The 22,467-nt window shown below is 35.6% G+C and overlaps 1 protein-coding gene across 4 annotated transcripts in view; it reads left to right on the top strand.

Annotated features, from left to right (window-relative positions):
- Positions 1 to 468: 468 nt before the first annotated feature.
- The window catches only part of LOC125661910 (ATP-dependent RNA helicase DHX58-like), a 28,092-nt gene continuing 6,093 nt past the window's right edge, over positions 469 to 22,467 (top strand). The window contains exons 1-11 of one of the 4 annotated variants that reach the window (XM_056152904.1): positions 489 to 912; positions 7,495 to 7,563; positions 8,157 to 8,785; positions 8,917 to 9,462; positions 9,642 to 9,716; positions 10,309 to 10,416; positions 13,700 to 13,870; positions 14,153 to 14,235; positions 16,624 to 16,878; positions 17,206 to 17,368; positions 18,413 to 18,511. In XM_056152904.1, the coding sequence (XP_056008879.1) occupies positions 8,173 to 8,785; positions 8,917 to 9,462; positions 9,642 to 9,716; positions 10,309 to 10,416; positions 13,700 to 13,870; positions 14,153 to 14,235; positions 16,624 to 16,878; positions 17,206 to 17,368; positions 18,413 to 18,511 (2,113 nt within the window). In that variant the 5' untranslated portion in view covers positions 489 to 912; positions 7,495 to 7,563; positions 8,157 to 8,172. Of the gene's footprint in view, positions 913 to 7,494; positions 7,564 to 8,156; positions 8,786 to 8,916; positions 9,463 to 9,638; positions 9,717 to 10,308; positions 10,417 to 13,699; positions 13,871 to 14,152; positions 14,236 to 16,623; positions 16,879 to 17,205; positions 17,369 to 18,412; positions 18,512 to 22,467 lie in introns of all 4 variants that reach the window. The other 3 variants (XM_048894062.2, XM_048894080.2, XM_056152903.1) reach the window with 3 other exon arrangements.

The raw sequence follows: 22,467 nt of genomic DNA, 5'->3' as shown, positions 1-22,467 counted from the left end.
GTAAGGTGGTGAAAACGATATATCAGCAAGGACAATGTCTATTAAAGCGACTTATATCACAAACATGAGGATGAATAGCGAACTAATCGTAAAATGAGACTTGAAGCGAGAGGTGTCCGAAATCTAGTTAGGTACCTTGTGCCTGTAGTATTAAGGAGGGGGGACTCATGTATGAAACAAGTGCCTGTGACTTATGTTCACAATATATCTATGTCCAGTGGTTTTGAGTTTTCTTTGGTCTATGTATTCAAAGCAATTGTTGATATAATCCGTTATCATCAAACTAAATACTTGAAATAATTTTTCAAAATCATCTTTTTCGTCAGCAGAAAACAATGTAAACCGTTTCGGAAGCTGCTTGGACATCAGTGACCTAATTCGAAGCTATATAGGCAAACGATTAGCTGTATACTTCTAAGCCGTAGTAGAATACAAATAAAGTTCTTGTTTTTGTGTATGTTGCATGATTACCTCCTTGGTCTCGAAATGTTACGCCTCGGCTTTTGTATTAAAAAACAACATTTCGAGACCATGGAGGTTATCCTGCAATATACACGAAAATGTGATAATTATTTCTTTATTCTATACGGATAAGTGACGTAAAGACGGGACACTATTTTTTATTGTGACGTTAGTCATTGCTGGTATATGAACTTGAGTGCTCAAAACACTGCCACCTGTGTATAAGACAGTTTAATGTTATTCATACAGAAAGCAAAAGATAGAAGGGTCGGGTAGACCCTTTAAACCGCATGACGATCTCCTGTATCGTCTTATATTTTGAAATTTTAAAACGCTTTACAGATTATGATTTGTAGTGAAGATCTATTACCTCCAGGTACAGTGCATTGATCACCTGAAATTGACGTTGTTTAATATGAAAAATCAATCTGTGACTGCAGTGGTTTGAAGGTAAGATTATTTGCTGTATTGTGCAGTGTTGTGTACGTGTTATGTAATCGTGTTAATGGATCCGATGACTATAAGCAATGTGAATCATTGAAGTGTGGTAATTGAGTTTATCACTAATTTTGTTGAATATTTGAAATCCAGATTCAATATCGCTGTTGACAATAATATGCGTTAAATGATATTAAAATGATAAGGTCATGGTCATTACGCACACAGGTTTACGAGTTCTCGGAAAATAAAACGAAAGTTTCATTTTTGGGAGTTGAACTATGTTCAATCTCCCTGGGTCATCACGCACTTTTCTGCGCAGTAATTTGTATTGATTTGTATAGTGGTCGTCAGCGGGGGTTCTGTGTCAGCTGATTTACTCCTAGGTAAATCAACATAAACTTTTATAAACATCCGCCATTAAATAATCCATGTAACTTTTCTGAATTAATCTAATTTTGATAAATGACATGTAAATAAATGCAATGATATTGTATTCAAATCAATTTGAATACAAGATTTCGATCAAATTGATACTGATAGACATAGAAAAATAAAATATAAGGTTGAAAATTGTCGTTTGTAGCGCAGCGTCACCTATAAACATTGATAGGGAAACGAACGACAACTGCACACAAGCCCTATTGACACCGTGGCGCGAAATATCGAATATGGTGCTAAACCTCAGAAAATTTACAAGAAATAACTCTACAACATTGTGTATGTGTATATAGTTGTTGTTGTTTTTTAATGTGATATAAAAAATGCTTGATGTTACATGTAGATTGAATTAAAACACGTCATTCCCAGTCAACAACTTTCGATTGGGATCGGAATACGAAATAAAATTTCTTATATCCGGTGGCAAAGTGAAACTGCTTCATGCTTCAAGTTATTGAATTACGTAGTAATTACACGTTACACATTAGAGAACTGTTCCTTTTAATAAAGAAAGTCACAAAATAGATACAAAATGAGAGTACCTTATTCATTACTGTTACCGAGCTTTCGTCGACTATAATCTCGAAATGGCGTGTTTCGCTGCGCTTGATGACGATAAGGTCCACATTTTCTACGTGAGTAGTGTGATATTTGTTTATGAATTTTTTGCGCATACATGGTATGTCTCGACTAGGAATAATGGAAATTTTTAAAAATGTAGAACACTTTTATCAAATGACAATGTTTGAAAACGCTTAGAGCCCTGATGTCAGAATTTCCTTTTCCAAGACATCAATATGTCAAATTCATTATCCTTTTTGAATAGTATGTACCATATTTTGTACCAGTTATCCATTTTGAATCCCCTATTACAATGGGATTTTGCTGCACTCTGTAATGTTTGAGTGGATGTCATGAGTGTGTGTCAAACAGAAATTTTAAGAGCATGGGATAAGGTGCTGCCATGTATTACTTCACTATCAAAGTTTAACCCAGTTGCCACAATGTTGAATTTATGCTGCAAAAAGGATTGGAAATTGCTCTGGTCAAAACACATTGTTTATTTGTCTACAGATGAAAGAGACATGAGGATTCTCCCTCACAAACTGAAAAAAAAAAATAGTTATGGATCTTGTACATGTATAGTTTATTAATCACTATAGATTTCCAGCATCACAAGTCTGATTCCACTATATGCTTTCCATACTGTCAGGTTCATTCACCCCCTGTTTGAGCCACAGTATAATATCCCAAATACCTTGGTAATAAATAACATTATTTGACTAGTGTTTCATTTTTAGCGGAGTTGCGATGAAGTCGAACTCGGCTTATGATCTGATGAAGTGCCTTTGGGCGGGCAGTCGGGCACGCATCAACATTTCATTTCCGCACCATAGCTCTTGAGCAAATTATAGGATCTCATTCAAACTTAGATGGATTGTCACCCTCAGTAAGATGAGGAAGCCTATCGATTCTGGGGTCACTAGGTCAAAGGTCAAGGTCACTGGCTATAAATAGACTGAAATTTGGAGAAAATTTTGTTTTCCGCACCATAGCTCTTGAACGAAGTATAGGATCTCAATCAAACTTAGATCGATTAAGTAAGACAAGAAGCCTATCGATTCCGGGGTCACAAGGTCAAAGTCACTGTGGCTATAAATAGACTGAAATTTGGAGAAAATTTTCTTTTCTGCACTATAATTTTTTAACAAATTATAGGATCTCAATTAAACTTAGATGGATTATCGCCCTTGATGAGACAAAGAAGCTTATTGATTTTGGTCAAGGGTTAAAGGTCAAGGTCACAAAGGATTTAAGTCGGCTGAAATTTATGTACGCAAAATTTTGCTCCCTGCTTGATAATTCTTGAAAACTTTTCTGCCGGTTCCCTCTATGCCCATTCCTTGCGCAACTCGGCTTGTGCATTTCCGATGCCCGACAATTTTTAATTTGTTTACATTTCATTTATTTTGAGTTATTATACAATTATTTACCATTCCATTGATCCTCTACAGGACTGTAGTATACTCAGGTGACAGTTTAGCATATTGGACTACCTTTTCAAGTAATGAATCCTTAGAATTAGCTATAACTAGGATTAAACTTGAATGTATATATACAGGGGAAAAACTTCTTCATAACTGCAAGGCATTGATAACCATATTGATTTGAATGTTTGGGCCATACTATGTGGTCACATTTTTCATGAGAATATAAAGGGGTGAGATTCTAGAAAACAACAACACGACTTCAGTTACTCGAGGAGCGTTGTGGCCCATGGGCCTTCCATTATCCATGTTTGCTGTTGTAATGCTTTGAAAAACAACAACAGTTGATTTGTATCTAAAATCATGATAATATTCAGTCATTTATCCCCCTACCCTTCCAGTACTATCTTTTCTAACTGAATTTCCACAATGTTCAACTCCCACGAGTACTTTAAGTACTTTGATTATATCATTACTCTCATACACATATTCTGAAACATATTGTGCAGTGGCGGATCTAGACCTTACTGTGGAGGGGGGGGGTTAAGGTCCGAAGGGGGAAGGCATGGTTAACCCCCTCCAATTGGGCGGGGGGGGCAGTCTGGAAAATTTCAAAAAGATTGATTTAAAATGATGCATTTTAATGCATTTTCGACTGAAATTCTTGTTCCGTTCCTTCTTTTCATTTATAGTCACCACATCCTTTATAGGTTCGGGTGTGGTAAAAAACAAAAAAGAAAGAAAAGCACAAACCACGACATACATTATGTATATACATATGTACAAACTGCAGTAATATACACAAAGCCATTATAGAGGGGACAGAGTATGATGGATAGCTTTTAAGAATTATCTAATTTTCTTAACTTGATACTATTGTCAGAATTAAAAATACAATATGTAGATTTTGTTATTAATACATTTGGTGGCGACCTTTTTCTCCATTTAATACATTGATTTCTAATTATAGCAAATCTACCACATTTAAACAAATAATGGTATTCATCACCAATTTCAATTGTCATTACACAAGGTACATTTTCTTTGGGATCTTTCTATGCCGTACCATCTGCCAACTTCAATAGGTAATCGATTATTACATGTACAAAATCTACACAAAGCTATTCTGTCAGAAGGATCAAGTATATCAAGGTATTTTTCAAAACAAAATTTTTCTTTTATTATACGATAGAAAAATCCTTTTAATGAATTAAATGCATTACAAAACCATTTTTGTGCAAACTGGTCACAGATTCGTTGCTTAATAGCATGTTTGAACCATTCAAAAGTAAAACCTCCGTTCGAATCCCACATATTACCGAAACTTGGATTATTTAGATTTTTCTGACATAAAGCAACCATTTAGAAAAGCAAGAATCTTGTGTGAATTTGCATTTACAAAATGCGTACATAATATTTGAAAATTTATCATCTCCAGAAAAAGCAATCTTGCACCAATAATTGAGGATCCTTGATTGTACATCAACATAAAGTGGATACGCTCCCATTTCACCATATATCATATAACTTGGTGTGGAACGTTTCAAAGACAGTAATAATTTGCAAAACTTTAAATGAACCCTTTCTAAACATTCATAATTACCAGTACCACAAACTTCACACCCATACAATAAAATCGGCTTTACAATGCTACAATAAAGACCGTTCTGACAGCTTACCGATAGTTTATGCAATCTTTACTTCTTTAAAATCTCATAAACAGCCTTTAATCCGTTCTGTGCATTTCTCTTAATTAATAATGCTTACAAAACCGCCGTTTCTATAAAAAAAAAAATTACACCTAGATACAAAAATCCATCAACTACCTCTACATCATGGGAATCATATTTGAAATTATAATTTAATAGCCTTCCTTTTGAAAATACAACTACTTTTTGTCTTTTCAGCATTTACCTTTAGTTTCCATATGTTACAATACCTACTAAAAATATTTAAAACTGTTTGTAATCCATCATGAGTCCCCGAAATCAACACTGTATCATCCGCGTATAACAGAATAAAAAGTCTGAAGTAAATGCCCAGTGTATCCCTAACATCATTACTTAAATTATCTAAACCTTGATAGATATTATGGATTAAGGTGTACATTTTACCTGTAATGTTATTCATTTGGCTATATTTAGCTCTAAAACTTCATAGTTATTTCGGATTTCAAACATTTCGGTTGAGCATCACTGAAGAGACATTATTTGTCGAAATGCGCATCTGGTGAATCAAAATTGGTACCGTATAAGTTTTACATTAGCATCTTATGCCACAGGACATCTCTCCAAACCCTATCAAAAGCTTTCTCAAAATCAACGAAAGCACAAAAAGGTTTCTTTTTTCTATTACACATAAAGTAGTCAATTAACATCTTAAGTACAGAAATATGGTCTATAGTAGAATAATATTGTTAGGTAAAGCAACAAAATGTTCATCATCGGGTTGTTCCCCTTGATTCAATTCCTTAAAAAGGTCAAACAGCACGAATATCTATACCTGAATTCCTACGTTTTGTACCAGTAATGAGTATCAATAATCTTCCAATATTGCCTGGGGGGAAATGAATGGACGTACTTCCCTGTCATGTTTCTTAATAATAGCATTCATAAGGTGTTTTTTTTCCCCGTATATCTTTCCCTGAACAAGCTTATCCATCTTCGAATCCTCTGTTCTAAACTTCTTCTGTTTCCTATCAGCTGATTTAAACAATTTTCTTGCTTGCTTACACTCGTTATCAAACCAAGGTTTGTTTTCTTTCCTTGCAAAGAAGATGGGTGAACTTGGCGAACAATAAGCTTTTTCATGATTGGGCACCGGTCGCAAATCGGGAGTGTAAAATCTGCATTGATGGTACCTGTAGTTACAATAGATACAGTAGTAATAATGATAATAATAATAATTGGTTTTATATAGCGCCTAATCCAGCGTATGCTGCTCAAAGCGCTTTACAATACAATGTACATTATTACCCCGGCAGACCTTATATCAATCTAGAACTTCCTCAGCCTCCTAGGAAGCATACAGTGCAAGCTGCCATTACAAGCGCTAGAGCACTAACATTCTAACAATATATTTCACTGTCTATAGCCAGGTACCCCTTTTACACTTGGGTGGAGTGAGGAAATTCATGTAAAGTGCCTTTTCCAAGGACACAGTGTCAGCCCTGGCGCGGCCAGGACTCGAACCATACTAAAACGCTGTCCAAAATATTTAGAATTAAAAACAAATATATATATCATACTTCAACGAAAGATTTTTAATCAAATTCATCATCAGAATTTGTTTCACAGGCAGCATCATGTATATCAGACATTAAGCGGTTTTTAACACACACACATAATTACACTAATGCCTGGAGTACCTAAGGTACCAAATGACACTGCATATATGCTCGCAGCATCCAACAGTATGAGCTCCGTATTAACTGATGTGAATGAGAAATCTCACATGTTTTCTGGTGTAAATCAAATGTGGAATAGCGTTTTCTGTATGGTGCAGTATCAATGCTTTGATTTGGATTCAGTTTTCCCCCAACTAATGTTTTTGAACAGCATTTACAACCTACTGGTACATGTACTAATATACCGAATATAATAAAGGCATCAGTTCTCGTCTCTTTTGGTACAACTCTAAGGCCGGTTTTACAGTTACAGAACGCACATTTGCTGTTAGATTTCCCAGCAAATACAAATGGGACAGAAACAGACACTTGATTTGTTTTTGTTTTTGTACTGAACTGTAGTTCACTGTGCCTTTTAGATAGTCTACACTGGTTGCATATTTGGTTTTGTCATGATCTCTACGAGTAACTTCTTAAGTATTGTTGAAATTGTTCTCTTTAACTTTTTTATAAGTTGTCGTTTACATAAACAACATCCATTCATCACAGGAGGCCCCATACTTGTTTATATTTATTCACTAAATCCATGTTGGAATCTATTACTTGTGATCGTCATTAGGACTGCATAAACTTAGCATAAAATGCCAGAGACAAATAATTATAGGAAGACTTAATCTAATAACTCATGGAAAAAAATAATAGGTAGGAAAAATTGGTATTCGAACCACAGATATACAATCTGGGCCTGTCCAAAACTTCAGTGAGACTTCTTCAATACCACCTCGGCTATCCATCTCATGAAGAATACTCGAATTTCAGGCTATGTAAAGTCAACCGCGGTGGACATAGAAATTTTCTTGATTATACGACAAAAGTTATACACAAGAAGTAAGTTTTTTTCATAGAGTGGGTCAATTCTCCATACTTTTATTTACAAAACATTTTACACCTGAACATGTATTAACATATTTTACTCAGTTCACAATGGAGACTTGGCCCACTCCATATGAAAATCTACTTGGAAAAGTCAAATTTACTGTTATTGTGTGCGTTTTTCACGTATAGGTGATTTTAAATAGGATTTTTTCAATGTTCATTTGAAATGGGCACATTGAAAAAGCATTTTTGGAAACTATGGATTTATTGCTGTAACTAGAATGCAAATTTTTCTTTTTCTGGGGAGTTTCAATTTTAACTTTGATATTTGCCCTTCTGTGGGTTCTCGGCTCGATAAAGTCACCCATCTTCTTTACAACTATTTAAGTAATGGGATTAAATCAAGAGTAACTTTTTGAATTTCAATATTAAAATAATATCAACATTTATATCATGACTGCAGACAAAAACGAAAGTTGCAACAAAAAAAAACATAAAAAATTCTTTGGGTCGATCATTATTTGTATGCTCTCTTGTAATGCGAAAACGTTGATATTCAGTGGAAATCTGATTTTTACAATTACGATGATTCCTTTAAACTACAGGCTAATTTTCTAAAGCATGGCGACGACTATAGGATCAAGTATAAATTTTGCCCGAATTGTAATGGCCATAACAGATGAAGAAACGGATATGCTTCGTGCCATTCTTAAGGACAAAATTCCTTCGAGCGACATTCTGATGGAAGCCAATAAAGTTAAAAAGAAACTGAGGCTGAATGCCACACAAGAGGATCTCTTAAAACGTGCGTCCACGTCCGATTATTCAGAGTTGGACATCTCGCTTCTCTACACACTGATAAGAAATATTAGTACCATTCCACAACCGACAAACGGCTGGGGTGAAATGCCGGATCAAAACGATTTTACCATTGGTGACGATATAGAGAGGATACGAACAATGCGAAATGAAATATATGGACATGCATCGGACACTCAGATGTCAGATGCCGATTTCCAGACACACTTCAGCACCATAAGAGATATCGGGAAAAGAATGGACATATATTTTTCCTCTATGAATAAAAATACTGCGTACGAGAAAAAATTGAAAGAGATTGAGACGAAAATTTTAGATGGTGGAATTGAGCAACAATATATCAACAAAATAAAGGATATGGAAGAGAGAGAGGGGGTGTTAGAGGGCATCGTCCATGCGTGTGCTCGCGGAGACAGTAGGTGTTGATTATGTTTTCGTGTATCTTAAAAGTACATTACAAAGTAAAGGATATTTCGATGAATATGGAATATATGTAATACAAAAATATTGAAATGTTCCTAAATATGCAATGTTTTATTTTTGAAGAATTTCATAAGATGTTCAAAAAGGTGTCGTTAAAGAGTTCCCTAGAGAGAGAACTTCCGCACAAAGACCTGTATACCCAGCCCTACCTTTGGGATCTAGGTGTTATCATTAATGGGATAGAAAATTTCATTGAAAGAGAAAGCATGATCGAAGATTCGGTGCAAGCGATGGAAACCTTGAAGCTCGAAGGCATTGCTGTAACAAAGCGAAAATGTCATGAATTTTTAGAGAATCTTCAAAAGTCTATCCAGGAATCGCATCAATTGAGTCGTTCTTTACAGGACACGGGTGACATGCTGATTTCTATTTTTAGTTTCGTGGTGTCTATGAAAAGATATACATGCTCTCTAAGATGTTCGGAAGGATCCTTGATAATTTGTTTCAAGTTTCCAGCTGTACAGCCTCCAGATGCTAGAAGGAAAGAAAAAATATCAAATGACGTAAGAAATTTAATCCTGAAAAATGAGCACCTGTCTTTCTACGGCTTACCAAATGCGGATTCTCTCCATTGTCTCTTCGAAGATATAGATGAAACTTCTTTTACAGGTAACCCTAAATTCAATATATCATTTACATTAGCAGTAATTTAAGTTAATGCATACATGTAAGATGTATTTGACCATTAATTGTGTCAAAAGTTTGTAAAATGAACGAAAAGTTACAAAAGCCATTTTATTAACTATTCTACTTATTTTTCTCGAAGAGATTTGTTTTCTTGTTAGTAGAGCTTCAGAAAGGAAGGGGGAAGAAGAGGAAGGCTGACAGTGATGATGACGAGGAAGTAGACAAATTGACCGATAGTAAGTGATGTCTTGCAGTCAGCTTCTACTTTTAGAATATGTAATAGTGTGTGCGTGTACTCTCCTAAAATAATAATGAGGGTTTTGACATATGGTGCACGAGCCGAGCAATTACACGTATGTGCCTTATGCTGGCCATTCATGCTGACGTCAATGTCATTGTGAACGTCTAAGTGAATATATTATTAGATCAAGTGTTTCAAAGACTATTCGAAATAATCAATTTAAGCATTCCACACAATCGTATTATTTAAAAAGTTTTGTTAAATTTTTGATGGTTTACTTTACGCTAAAATAACCCCCGTTGCCAAAAAGGCTAATTAGCACTCGCCTTTCTATCCCAGACCAGCCTCGACACACGAGAGAAGGTCACTGTAAACGGTCGATGCGCGATTACATATTTCACATTTACTCATGTGCTGTTTATGAACCAATTTGTGGGATAGAAATATGTAGAGGACTTGCACGAAACATGATAATCACAATCAATAACCACTAAGCGTTGATCTACGTATATCTTTGTGACATTTACGAGTAATAAATCAATTACTAGTATCAAGCTCATCATGTTCTATCCATCGTGCATTTTTAGATAGTGAAGAAATCTCGATGTCAATGACTGACGACAATCAGATGGAATTAGACGAAGAATTGACATCTAAGATGGAAGATATTGCGATTTTGTCGGATGAAGAAAACGGTAATCTGGATGTACTCTTGTATCGTATGTGCTTCTTTTGAAACTTTGGGGAGGGGGTATATATATTTGCAGGTTTGGATAGATTTCAAGCAGGAAGTTACATATGTAGCTCACATGAGGTGAAGCATCTCAGGATGAAAATTTGTCCGTCATCCATCGTCGTTTTTGTTTTAATCTTTTTTCACATCCTCATTTTTAGAGCAGCCGGGCCATTTTTATCCAAACCTATCATAAAGCATATTTGAGTTCTAGAAAATTTAATGAAAGGTAGTGTCCCTTCTAAACTTTATGCATATTGTGCATTTTCAGAGTCAGATAACGAACGCCCCATACTGAAATAATCACGATCACGTGACGTCGCAAGCTGAATATAGATCTAGAGAGTAAACAATTTCTTGGCGATGTGAATGCATGGACGGCCTGTGGGCTGTTAGCAGGACACATTTTATGATAAAAGACAGCTAAACGGGAAACTGGGTAGAGAAAACCACTTTGAACAATGGAAGGAGATTAAAGTTCATGTTTAACATAAAAGCATTTTAATACGACTACATACTATAAACCAACTCCTTTTCTTCCGTGCATTCACAATAAATGTAAAACTTATACGGTACCAATTTTGATGCACCAGATGCGCATTTCGACAAATAATATCTCTTCAGTGATGCTCAACCGAAATGTTTGAAATCCGAAATAACAATGAAGTTTTAGAGCTATTATAGCCAAAAACAGCGTGCTAAAAGAAAGTGGAGTCAAATTCGTCTAAGGATAAGAGCTATGCATGAGGGAGATAAACGTCATTCCTTCATAAATATGCATTAGAAAATCTTCGCTTTTTCCTTGCTTTAGTACTCCGTTAAAACCAATACATGTATAATTTATCGAAATTGTCAGATATAATTATTTTTCATAGTTCATTTTACTGATAAAAGTAGCGATCTTCGGTGGCCAGTTTGCTCATTTGATGGAGTACCTGACTGGGGATTCAGGGAGCCTGGGTTCGAATTTTCGGTCTGAAACGGTGCATTTTCTCCCTGTTTCATTTGATGCCGTAGACCAGCCCCTGGAACTGACAAGTGGAAATGCCTGTCTGGGAATCAATATCTTGGATTGAAGTGTGAAGACATCTAAGGTGGGAGGAATGTAGCGGTCAACCGGGTTCGATCACTGTTGGTCAGATAGCTCAGTTGGTAGAGCACCTGACTGGAGATTTAGTGGGTCTGGTCGTTACAATTTCTTCCTTCCAGTTACATTTGATGCCATTGACCACCCCCTGGACCTCAGGTGAAAGTGCCAGGGGCTCCAACATCGAACAATGCTGCGTAATACAGTACATATAGCTTTAAAGACTTGCTTGAAAGTTCTTTATATAATGAAGATTCAAATTTAATCAAACCATGAGCCTTAAGGTCAGGATGGTGCAGCAAAAGGGGTTCAAAACCAGGGCACTATTTGTCAAATTAACATGTAGTGAAGATTCTTCAAGTTTCTTCATTTCATGCCTCTTGGGGATAGAACTATACTACAATAAAGTTCAAGGTTTACATGGAAATACATAGGATCCACAAGGACAAAGCTTGTCAAACCAATAGGAAAACATCCTCTCTTGATTTGTGAATGAAGTTTGTTCATATTATGTCCCCCGAGACCAAGACGGGGTCACAAATGAGCTTCAACATTTTACTTACAGATCTTTATGTGGAGAGTTCTTTGAATGAAATTTTTCAGAGTCCAAAAAGGTATACTTTTTCCGGTAAAGTTGATATGCAATACATATAGTCCTAAAAAAGTGTGTATTGAATTATATAGCCCCTCTTCCAGGGTGATACATACTGTTTTTGTACTTTCTGCCCTTCTATCTGTCACAAATTGTTGTGAAAGCTTCTCTTCCTGTATGGCTTATCAGATGTACTTGATACTTTGTACAATGCTTCAATACTATTTGCAGATGTGCATATTGTCGGGACAGAAGGATCCAATAATTTTACTTATAGTTGATCTAAGAAGAGTGGAGTGTGTAAAATAGCTCGTGAACACTTTTCCTCCTACATGTATATGATTTATTTTTTGTACAATGCTTCATTGCCATCTGTAGATGTGCATATTGTCGGGACATGGGGATCCAATTCTTATCCTTAAAGTTATAGTGAATCTTAAAGGGGCGGAGGGTGTAAAATTGCTTTTGAACACTTCTCTTATATGGCTTATCGGATAGCCTTGAAATTGTGTACAATACTTTATCATCTAATGATGTTCACATTGTTTTGACCCAGGGATCTAATACTTTACTACGATCAAAGAGGAGTGTGTCGTAGCTTTTTCATGTACAAGGGTATGTTCACTTTCCTACTTGTACTTACGCATAACAGGCATTATTTTTGTTTCATATACACCTACTTTGTTTAACACCACTCTGATTCCACGCACAAGTACTCTGAAGTTGAAATAAAAATATGAGTTCTTCATTGACAATATCTTCGTGGTTGTTGGTGGTCAGGTCTTCCAACAGTCTGTTGGAATACCCATGGACACGAATTGTGCTCCTTTTTAGCTGACCGGTTTCTATATTCATATGAAGTAGAATTTATTCAAAAACTTCTACGTGAGAAGAAAAAATCTCTTGTTGTGGCTTTCAATTCGACATTTAGATATATCGACGACGGTTTGTCTATTAACAATAATAACTTTCATTCATATGTTGATTCGATATATCCCTATGAGTTCGAAATAAAAGACAACACAGAGTCGTCCACTTCTGTTTCATACTTAGATATTTTATTGAAAGTAGACATTTAAGGCAAACTCACAACTCAACTGTATGACAAACGGGATGATTTCAGCTTCTCCATCGTCAACTTCCCATATTTATGCAAGGTGAAGATAACGAACAGTGATCAATCTCATAACTCCTACAAGCAATACAAAATAGATAGTTGGGTAAACACGGAACCCTGGACTCACCAGAGGTGGGATCAGGTGCCTAGGAGGAGTAAGCATATGAAAATCTCCAATTCTTATGTATGGACATATATAATGATTAAAAAGATATGGAATCACGGTATATGAAATGTATAATAGCTAACGATGAATAATAATTACACCAGCAATAATCATTCTTTATTTAGAAAACAGTTTATAGGATACATTCAAAATATAACGCTACTTAATGATTTTTTTTTAAATACAATTCGATATGAAACAAGAATACCTCAGTTAGAAATCATATGATCACATTTTAAATGTGAAATATACACATTGGATATAAAAGAATGTCCTGTTGTAGACGAGAAGGAAGCTACAGAGGAAAGGGGACTAAAACTGACATTGTTTCAAATCGAATTGACCAAAATTGCGAAGTCTGGACGAAATACAATCGTGTGCTCCGAGACGGGGACAGGGAAAACCAGAATAGCCTTTGCCATCATTGAGCATCACTTAAAGAAAAATCCGGAAGGTAAACTGCACGCAGTTTATATCCAGCATATATATTTTTTGGTCAATGGAATTATAGCAGTTTGAAACTCATCAAACGTGTTGACTGTTCTTTTTAAAGGTAATTTAAAGGAATCAATTATCTAAATTGTGTTTTGATTTATAATGTTACCAGTGTCATTTTACTTAACATTTACCAAATACAGACAGATATTCATTTGAATATATAATGAATTATTATTTATCATATTACTTTTAACAAGTATAAATTGGCATTGTCATTATGTAATGAAATTTATTATAGGACGAGTAGGCATTTTGGCCAACAACTCAGTCCTCGTAGAACAACACTACAAAGCTCTGAAGAAGTTGTTACCTGATTATGAAGTAAGACGTTGTCTTAGTCCTTTCTGATATCAATTCTATCTCTTCAGTGTTCAGTCTACCAAATCATCTCTAATGTTAACTTTGATACATGTATGACTGAATATTTTCTAGTGAATATGATATTTAATTTTTCCAAAGTCGGACCGAAAATAAATTGGGAGTTTCCATATTAATTGTAACTATAAAAGGTGGAGATAACGAACAGTGATCAATATCATAAACAAGAAGCCACAGCTGTAAAAAAAAAAAAAAAAAAAAATAGACTGACTTTGATAAAGAATTGGAATAACAATTGATGAACTATAACAACATCGAACTCGGTCTAAAGGTGACCGATTAGGTATCGTTTGGTAAGCGTTAGAGCCATTTCGATGTTTTAAATTGTTCAATCAAATCTAAACACCTAATCTCTTTCCACTACATCATGCACTCTAAATATACTTGGATTTTTCAGCACCTGAATATAGACTGAACTCTATGATAATGGATGTTGCCAATCACATGCTCTTTAAACCATCATAGATGATATGCCTTCCAAATCTTGCCGCCAGTTCCTTAAGCTCAAATTTACAAACAAAGGAATAGATGCCGTCAACATAAGTAACATTCTTCGTCATAAAAGGGTTCAGTCGTGTATTCCAACTTATTTCAAGTTTAAGTCTACATCCTGTAATTCCTACAAATATACTTCTATTATTGCATCCAAACTTTTAATTACAAACAAACTTTGCAGTGCCTAGATATAGACCTTCTTATAGTTAACCCACCTACGTGTTCTTGTTCTTCATCTTCTTTCAACTATAGTCCAGCTGAATATGCCATTACTTATGATGTTGATATAGTTTAAAATGAGGACCTCAAATCACTTATTCTAAAAGGTCCTAAATACAGAAAACCTCGATCTTTCAATTGGCGACAGAATTTCATCTCTATTATGAGTTCTGTCGAAGATTATGCCAGACGATGGGCTAAATATGAAAAAGAAGAACTTGATACATTGTCAGCATGGGTTAAAAGCATAAGAGAAGTATTAAAATCCCGCATTAGATATATTAAATGAAAAGTACGTGCCATCTATCCATCTGTGTTTAGTAAACCAGAAGTGATAAAAGAATTAGATAGGTTACATAAGGAATATGTTTTGGTACCAGCTGACAAATCTTGTAACAACATTGTCTTTGTTTGTAAGGCTCATTAATACAACTGTATTTAAAATATCTTGGCATTAATTCCGCTTCTGGTAATCGTACTTATACTCCAACTGCCCTTTCAAAAGATGAACTTCTTCAAAACCATGCTTCAGTTTTGGACACATTTATGATTAATATCTCAGTCAATCGATCGAATGATGTCAGCTAACAAAGGAGCACAATTCTTGTCCATGGGAATTCCAACAGACTGTTAGAAGATCTGATCACCAAAGACCACGAACATATTGTCAATGAGGAACTCTAGCATATTTTTTATTCCAACTTCAGAGTACTTGTGCGTGGAATCAGAGTGGTGTTTAACCAAGTAATGTTTTGGATGACTGATCAATAGATATGAATATCTCCGTTTTTCGTTTTTGTTGAAGAAGCAACTGTCTATGATGTCAAAGTGTAGTCTTTAATTTATCGTGAGGAATGGTTGTATAAAGTGTTGAGACATCATAGGTTTTGGTGTTATTGTTTTTGGAAAAGTTTTGCAATTTCAAGTTTACTAAAAGTTCTTTAGAATTTTTTAGAATCCGCATTTGATTAACACCACTTCTGGCATATGTAGTGGTATAGTAAGTTTGAAGTTTCTCCTTCACAGCTGTTCATATTTTCGTGAGGAGCAAAGATAGAGGCTTGGCAGAACACTTACTGGATCCAGCAATGTATCTTTGTTTGTAAGGGTTTTTATGTAGTTTAGGAATCCAGTATAGGTATGGTAACTCATATTCAGTCGACCGATTGACTGGGATATTAAATGTGTCTAAACCTGAAGAATGGTTTTGAAGAATTTCATAGTTTGAAAAGGCAGTTGGAGTATAAGTACGATTACCAGAATTGGAATTAATGCCAAGTTCGTTGAAATATATATTTGTAATAATGAGCCTTACAAACAAAGACAATTTTGTTAAAAGTTTTGTTAACTGGAACCAAAACATATTCCTCATGTAACCCATCTAATTCTTTTATCACTTCTGGTTTTCTAAACACAGAAGGATAGATGGTACGTACTTTTGTTTTGATATGTCTAATACGGGATTTTGATATTCCTCTTATGCTTTTAACCCATTCTGATATACTTACTAGAGTACCCTTCGTAGTTTCATCGTATGTAGTAATATTTTATTTTTTGGATTAATGTAAGAATAAAATAGGTTTAAGTTTGTATTTACAAACACAACTTTAATTGTAGGATTCCGCAATCACGTTATCTGGGAGGAACAAGCACAGTCGGAGCATGCATTTATTTGCCAAATATATTCCAATCATCATCATGACGCCTGCTTTGATCATCAATACAATAGAGTCAGGCAAAGATCCCGATATTCTGAGTTGCTTCACTCTGCTAGTTTTCGATGAATGTCATCATACATACAAAGAACATATCTTCAATAAGACAATGCGACAATATCACATTGCGAAGGAAGAAAAGAAAAACATTCCTCAGGTAACTAGATTAATTTCAAATGAATGTGGGTTTTTTGGGTGTTTTTTTGACAATCCTTTTTTTCAAAATTGAATTGGGGCTATAGTATTAACCCTGTATAATTTGTGTGGTTCGTGGAATCATAATTTTCTAGTAAGTTAAGTTTCATTCGCCAATCGCCGATGTGAATGGCGTCAGCTATGAGTACCATTCACGAATAAATCACCATGAGCATGTTACAATATAAATCGAATATCAACGAGTCTAGTTAACTTAATAGCTTATAAAACTCCATTTAGTAAATACAACTGGTTTAATTATATTATATGATGATTTTCTCTTTATTAGATATTAGGGTTAACAGCTACCCTTGGCACAGGATCAGCGAACTCGGGGGAGGATGCCATATCGCACATATTAGGGATTATGGCAAATCTAGATGTAGATATATTATCTATTGTAACTAAAGAAAAGGAAGATTATCAAAAGTTTCAGAAAACTGTTACCACCGGTAAGAATCTAGATACAGGTTGAAATCTTTAATATGCGTGTACATTGATTAAATATAAAATATCATTTATTTTAATGAGGTTACTCTATGAATATTCCATATTTATTCTAATGAGGTTACCCAATGAATATTCCAGACTTATTCTAATGAAGTTACTCTATGAATATTTCATATCAATATTATATACAGGGTTGTTCTTGCCCCGGGTTTTCATTTTTTTCGCCCTTCTACACTTGCAAGCGGTTTTACTGCATTTTAAATTCGCCCAAACACAGTTATGTCAAAAAAGAAATGACTCTGCTTGTATATATTTCCCTATCTTGGATTGACCCACTGACAACGAAGGCTAAAATAAAACGGGTGTGAATATTTCCCTGTATTCTTCGAACAATTTTTGTCCCTCTTTTTGGCTATATATATATATATATATATATATATATATATATATATATTAAAAGAAATAGAATAAACAGTACACAAAGTTAAAAATTTAACGCAAGCGCTTACATTTTATAATCCTCAGGCCTGATTATATTACCTTACTTGAGCCAAACGGTCAAATGAGGTTTCTGATGAAAGGTGAAGATAACGAACAGTGATCAATCTCATAACTCCTATAAGCAATACAAAATATATAGTTGGGCAAACACGGACCCCTGGACACACCAGAGGTGGGATCAGGTGCCTAGGGAGAGTAAGCATCCCCTGATTTTATCCAGCACCCGTCTTTCCGACTGTCTAGCACAATCAACAACACCATTTTCCATTCTAAATCCGCTTTGGATAAGGGAGATGACGATTTTCAAATAAAGATTCATTCCGTATTCCATATACATGTACTTGAATAAGAAATAAGAAGTATTCATTAAGAATTCAGAATTCCTTTAGAATATTTAATTCTAAGTAGTTTTGAAAGTAAACCTAGATCAAGAATGCGCATTGTAAGTAAGTGTTCATTTCAATCATGTTACATGTATATAATCAATTTCAACATACAGTGAAGTGTAGAATAACCTAGTCAGTAGTGATTTATTTTTTTTGTAGAAACCGTTTCGCTGGTGAAGCAGTCCACGAAAGACCGAGTGAGCGAAGTTATTGAAAGTTTCATGGGAATGTTGGAAACTAAATGTAGGAATGTGAAAGGTATTGTTCGATACATCCGTTATAAAATCATTGCAATACAAATTTCAAATCGCCAGCAGATAATTAATATACTGATCCATCCTACGTAAAAGAGATGCGTAATGCAAGGTGAAGATAACGAACAGTGATCAATTTCATAAATCCTATAATACATTTAAGAGGTGTGTTGTATTCCTTGTCGTCACTGGAACATGGTAAACACACCATAGATAGGGAGTAGACAAGAAGAAAACAATGTATTGCCTGGTCGTCTTGAATTCACTATATGAATCAATACCGTATACATACTTATTTTTGCTGTGGTATAATTTTCGCTACATGCCAAAGCCATGAAATCAATTCCAGTGAATAGAACTTAGCCATTTGAAATGGACTTCATAACTAGATTTAAACTGAATGAAAATGGACTTGATTAGACAAGAACTATAGATGGGGTCAATAATATTTTCAAAGAAATAGTAGCTAGTAACCTTATTAATGATCGATTTCATTACAACATTTTGCACATAGCAAAAGTAATCGATTACGGTATATGACTTAAATATTAAAATGGATTACACCAATAAAGTCAATGTAAATCATATTCTATGTCTTTCTACAGTACTAACCATCGAATATTTAAATGGTAAATTATTATTTTATTATCTAAATATGAGCAACACGTTGAGAAAAAAACATGCTGTTAACATTTTCTACTCAACTTTAAAGTCTAGTTTATTACGTCACTATCATTTTTATTCCAAATTTTCCTTAATATTCTCTTCAATTACAATAATACTTATAATCAAATACAGCATAATCATTAATTGCATTTGATTGGTCTGCAAAAAGTAATTGCTTACATAATACTTTAATTACGTTATCGCTTCCCTGGAAGAAAGCATGATAATAATCAGGTGCTAATTCAAATCTATATACAGTAAAACAATCTGAAACTAATATAAAGCTGTGTACAGTAAATATGTATATATCAAAATAATACTGAACGAATGTAAATCTATATACAGTAAAACAACCTGAAACTAATATAAAGCTGTATACAGTAAATCTGTATATATATCAAAATAATACTGAACGAATGTAAATCTATATACAGTAAAATAACCAAGACCTAATGTAAGATCATCATCTCATCATTTCATTCCCCTGACCGATTGTCGTAGGGGAGACTTCTCCAGATCTTGTCGAGTTTTCCCATGCTGGATGTTGCGATGGCGAGCATAGTCTTGATTTCGGTGGTAGAGTGGCAGTTCTTAGCGAGTGTGGAGCCAATTTCACTGTTGCTACCCCCATTAGGTCGATGTCGGGGAAACAGGTTGTTGATCGTTCGCCCACTGATGGCGATAGCGGACTCAAAGTCATGTAGTGTCTCTCTCATGATGTTTTCCAGGAAGAAATTGAACAGGGCTGGAGAGAATAAGCATCCTTGACGGACTCCGACCAATGTCTTAAAATGCTCTCCGATGTTACTGTTGAGGAGGAATGCGCTGCTGGCAGATTTGTACATTGGTTGGATGGCTTGGATCAGTCCTTCCTCGATGCCAAAGCCTCTCAAAACATGCCAAGGTCCTTTGTGTCACACTCGAAGGCTTTTTCGAAGTCTATGAAATTGTGGTATAATTCTTTTTAATGTTATACCGGGAGATGATTTCCATCATAGGGCGACAGTTGAAAATATGTTCGACAGTGCTTTGACCTGCCCGAAATCCCGCTTGTTCTTATGCCAGATGTTCTTCTGCTTCGTTCTTCAGTCTGTTGGGAATAAACTCTTAACATGATCTTACTGGTGTGGCTAATGAGGCTGATTGTCCTGTAGTTTTGGCATTGTCGAAGATTTCTTTTCTTGGGAAGGGGGGTAATAATTAATCTCGTCCATTCTTCTGGCCAATGCTTGGTCTCCCAGATCTTCTGACATAGCGATGTTACTACAGTGACTAGGTCATTTCCTCCATGTTAGAAAAACTCTGCTGGAATTTTGTCAGCTCAATATGACTTGTCCGCTGGAAGGCTGTGGATGGTCTACACTACTTCGATGAGGGTTCCTTGGGTGGTCTTGTCTCCCTTTCAAGCACGCTGGTGTCTGAGTGTATGGTATATGTGTATATGTCCCCATAGTACTCGGTCTGCCTGGCCAGCACTGCGGAGCCGTCAGTCAGAAGGATTCCGCTGTTATCCTCAATTACTGTTGACTTGTTCTAATGGGTCTTGGTTAGCGTCTTGAGAGTATCGTTACCTTTCTTGCTACTTCCTTGCTCCATGCTTTTCTCAATGTTTTTGCACTGATCACTTATCCACTTTCCCTTGGTTCTTTCATCTTGCTTCTTACGAACTTATTTGCACGGTACTGTGCAACTCCCTCTGGACTGTTGTACTTTATCTTTTCTGTTCTCTTTTTTTGTCGCAGAGATCCAGAATGTCGTTGCTTACCTAGGGACATTTTTTATGTATTGTGTGAAAGGTGAAGATAACGAGCAGTGATCAATCTCATAACTCAAATAAGTAATACAAAATAGATAGTTGGACAAACACGGACCCCTGGACACACCAGATATGGGATCAGGTGCCTAGGAGGAGTAAGCATCCCATGTCAATCGATCACACCCGCCGTGAGCCCTATATCCTGATCAGGTAAACGGAATTATCTGTAGTCAAACTCAGTGTGCCAAGAACGGCCTGACAATCGGTATGAAACACGTCAGACAGCATTTGACCCAATGATAGGTTGTATTGACGAATTAGATCGTTATAACGACCATAGAATTTGCGAAATGCTGACTTCAATCGAGACTGTTGAAACCCTTGTGCCATCAATTTGTTCTAGTCATTCTGCCGCAAGTGTGGAGTGTGCAGACATACCACATGCCAATGATAGCCTTCTGGGATGTTAGTCTGAAGGCTTGTTTGGCTCCAATCGCTGTCGCTTCTATCTTGGATCTCATTAGTGGAAAGCGCAGTCGTTGATATTCTGGGCCCCGACCTATCCGGCATGTTGTTTTGTTTGGCTGTGTCCTTGGTGTCTATTTTGGGGGCTTAGGTTGTTCCTTGGTGGCGCCTTTCCAACACTGCATAGACTGGTTTGTACCAGTCCCCATCACCACATTTTGCCCGCCAGTAGAAGCAGTGACCAAGGTGTGGCTAGGAAATGATCCTGGAGCCAGTGTTGAGAGTTGGATGACAGGCGAGACCAGTAAGATGTAAACAGTGAAATAAGACAGAGTCGCTTGCTCTGTGTACACAAATACAACTGACGTCGCAGATATACGTTACAATATGAAACACGGGATTTCAAATTAATCCAAGATATCATACATATCTAAGGTATTCTACCAATATCAATTTCCATTTGTATGTTTATGTATTAGAGTGAATAAGACGTTATGATACGTAAACTGAACCTGTGGTACAAATTAATCTTATTTTTTTATAACACAATATACCGGGGTTCGGTTATAGGCTTTTAATCTTATCCACATGCGCGCATCCAGCGAATAAATGCATTAATTTGATGCAATTGTTGCTCCGATCCACGTCCGAGTCTTGTTTCCGGTTACAGAAAGGACGAGCGTGATCCGATTGTGCCGCAAACCCCAGTGCAAGAGCCAATCAAAATGCAAATCACAAAAAGGTTACATTAGAATGTAAATTTACCAGGAGCTAATATAAACCTGTACTTATTTATACAAAATCATACTTCAGTTTTAAATAAATTTAATATCCTAGTCAATGGGATAGATTTATATGACTTAACGTTCCTAAATTTCACAAAAACCTTACAAAGAAAGATGCATTGCTGGATCAAGTGAATGTTCTACCAAGCCCCTATCTTTGCTCCTCACATAAATATTAACAACTGTGAAGAAGAAACGTCAAACATACTGCGCCACAACATATACCATAAGTGGTGTAAATGTGAATTATAAAACATTCTCAAGAACGTTTAGTAAATTTTAAATGGC

Source organism: Ostrea edulis, chromosome 1 (assembly GCF_947568905.1).
Source record: "Ostrea edulis chromosome 1, xbOstEdul1.1, whole genome shotgun sequence".
NCBI classification, from domain to species: domain Eukaryota; kingdom Metazoa; phylum Mollusca; class Bivalvia; order Ostreida; family Ostreidae; genus Ostrea; species Ostrea edulis.
The sequence above is the reverse complement of the archived record's forward strand: the minus strand, read 5'-3'. Positions and strand labels throughout refer to the sequence as shown.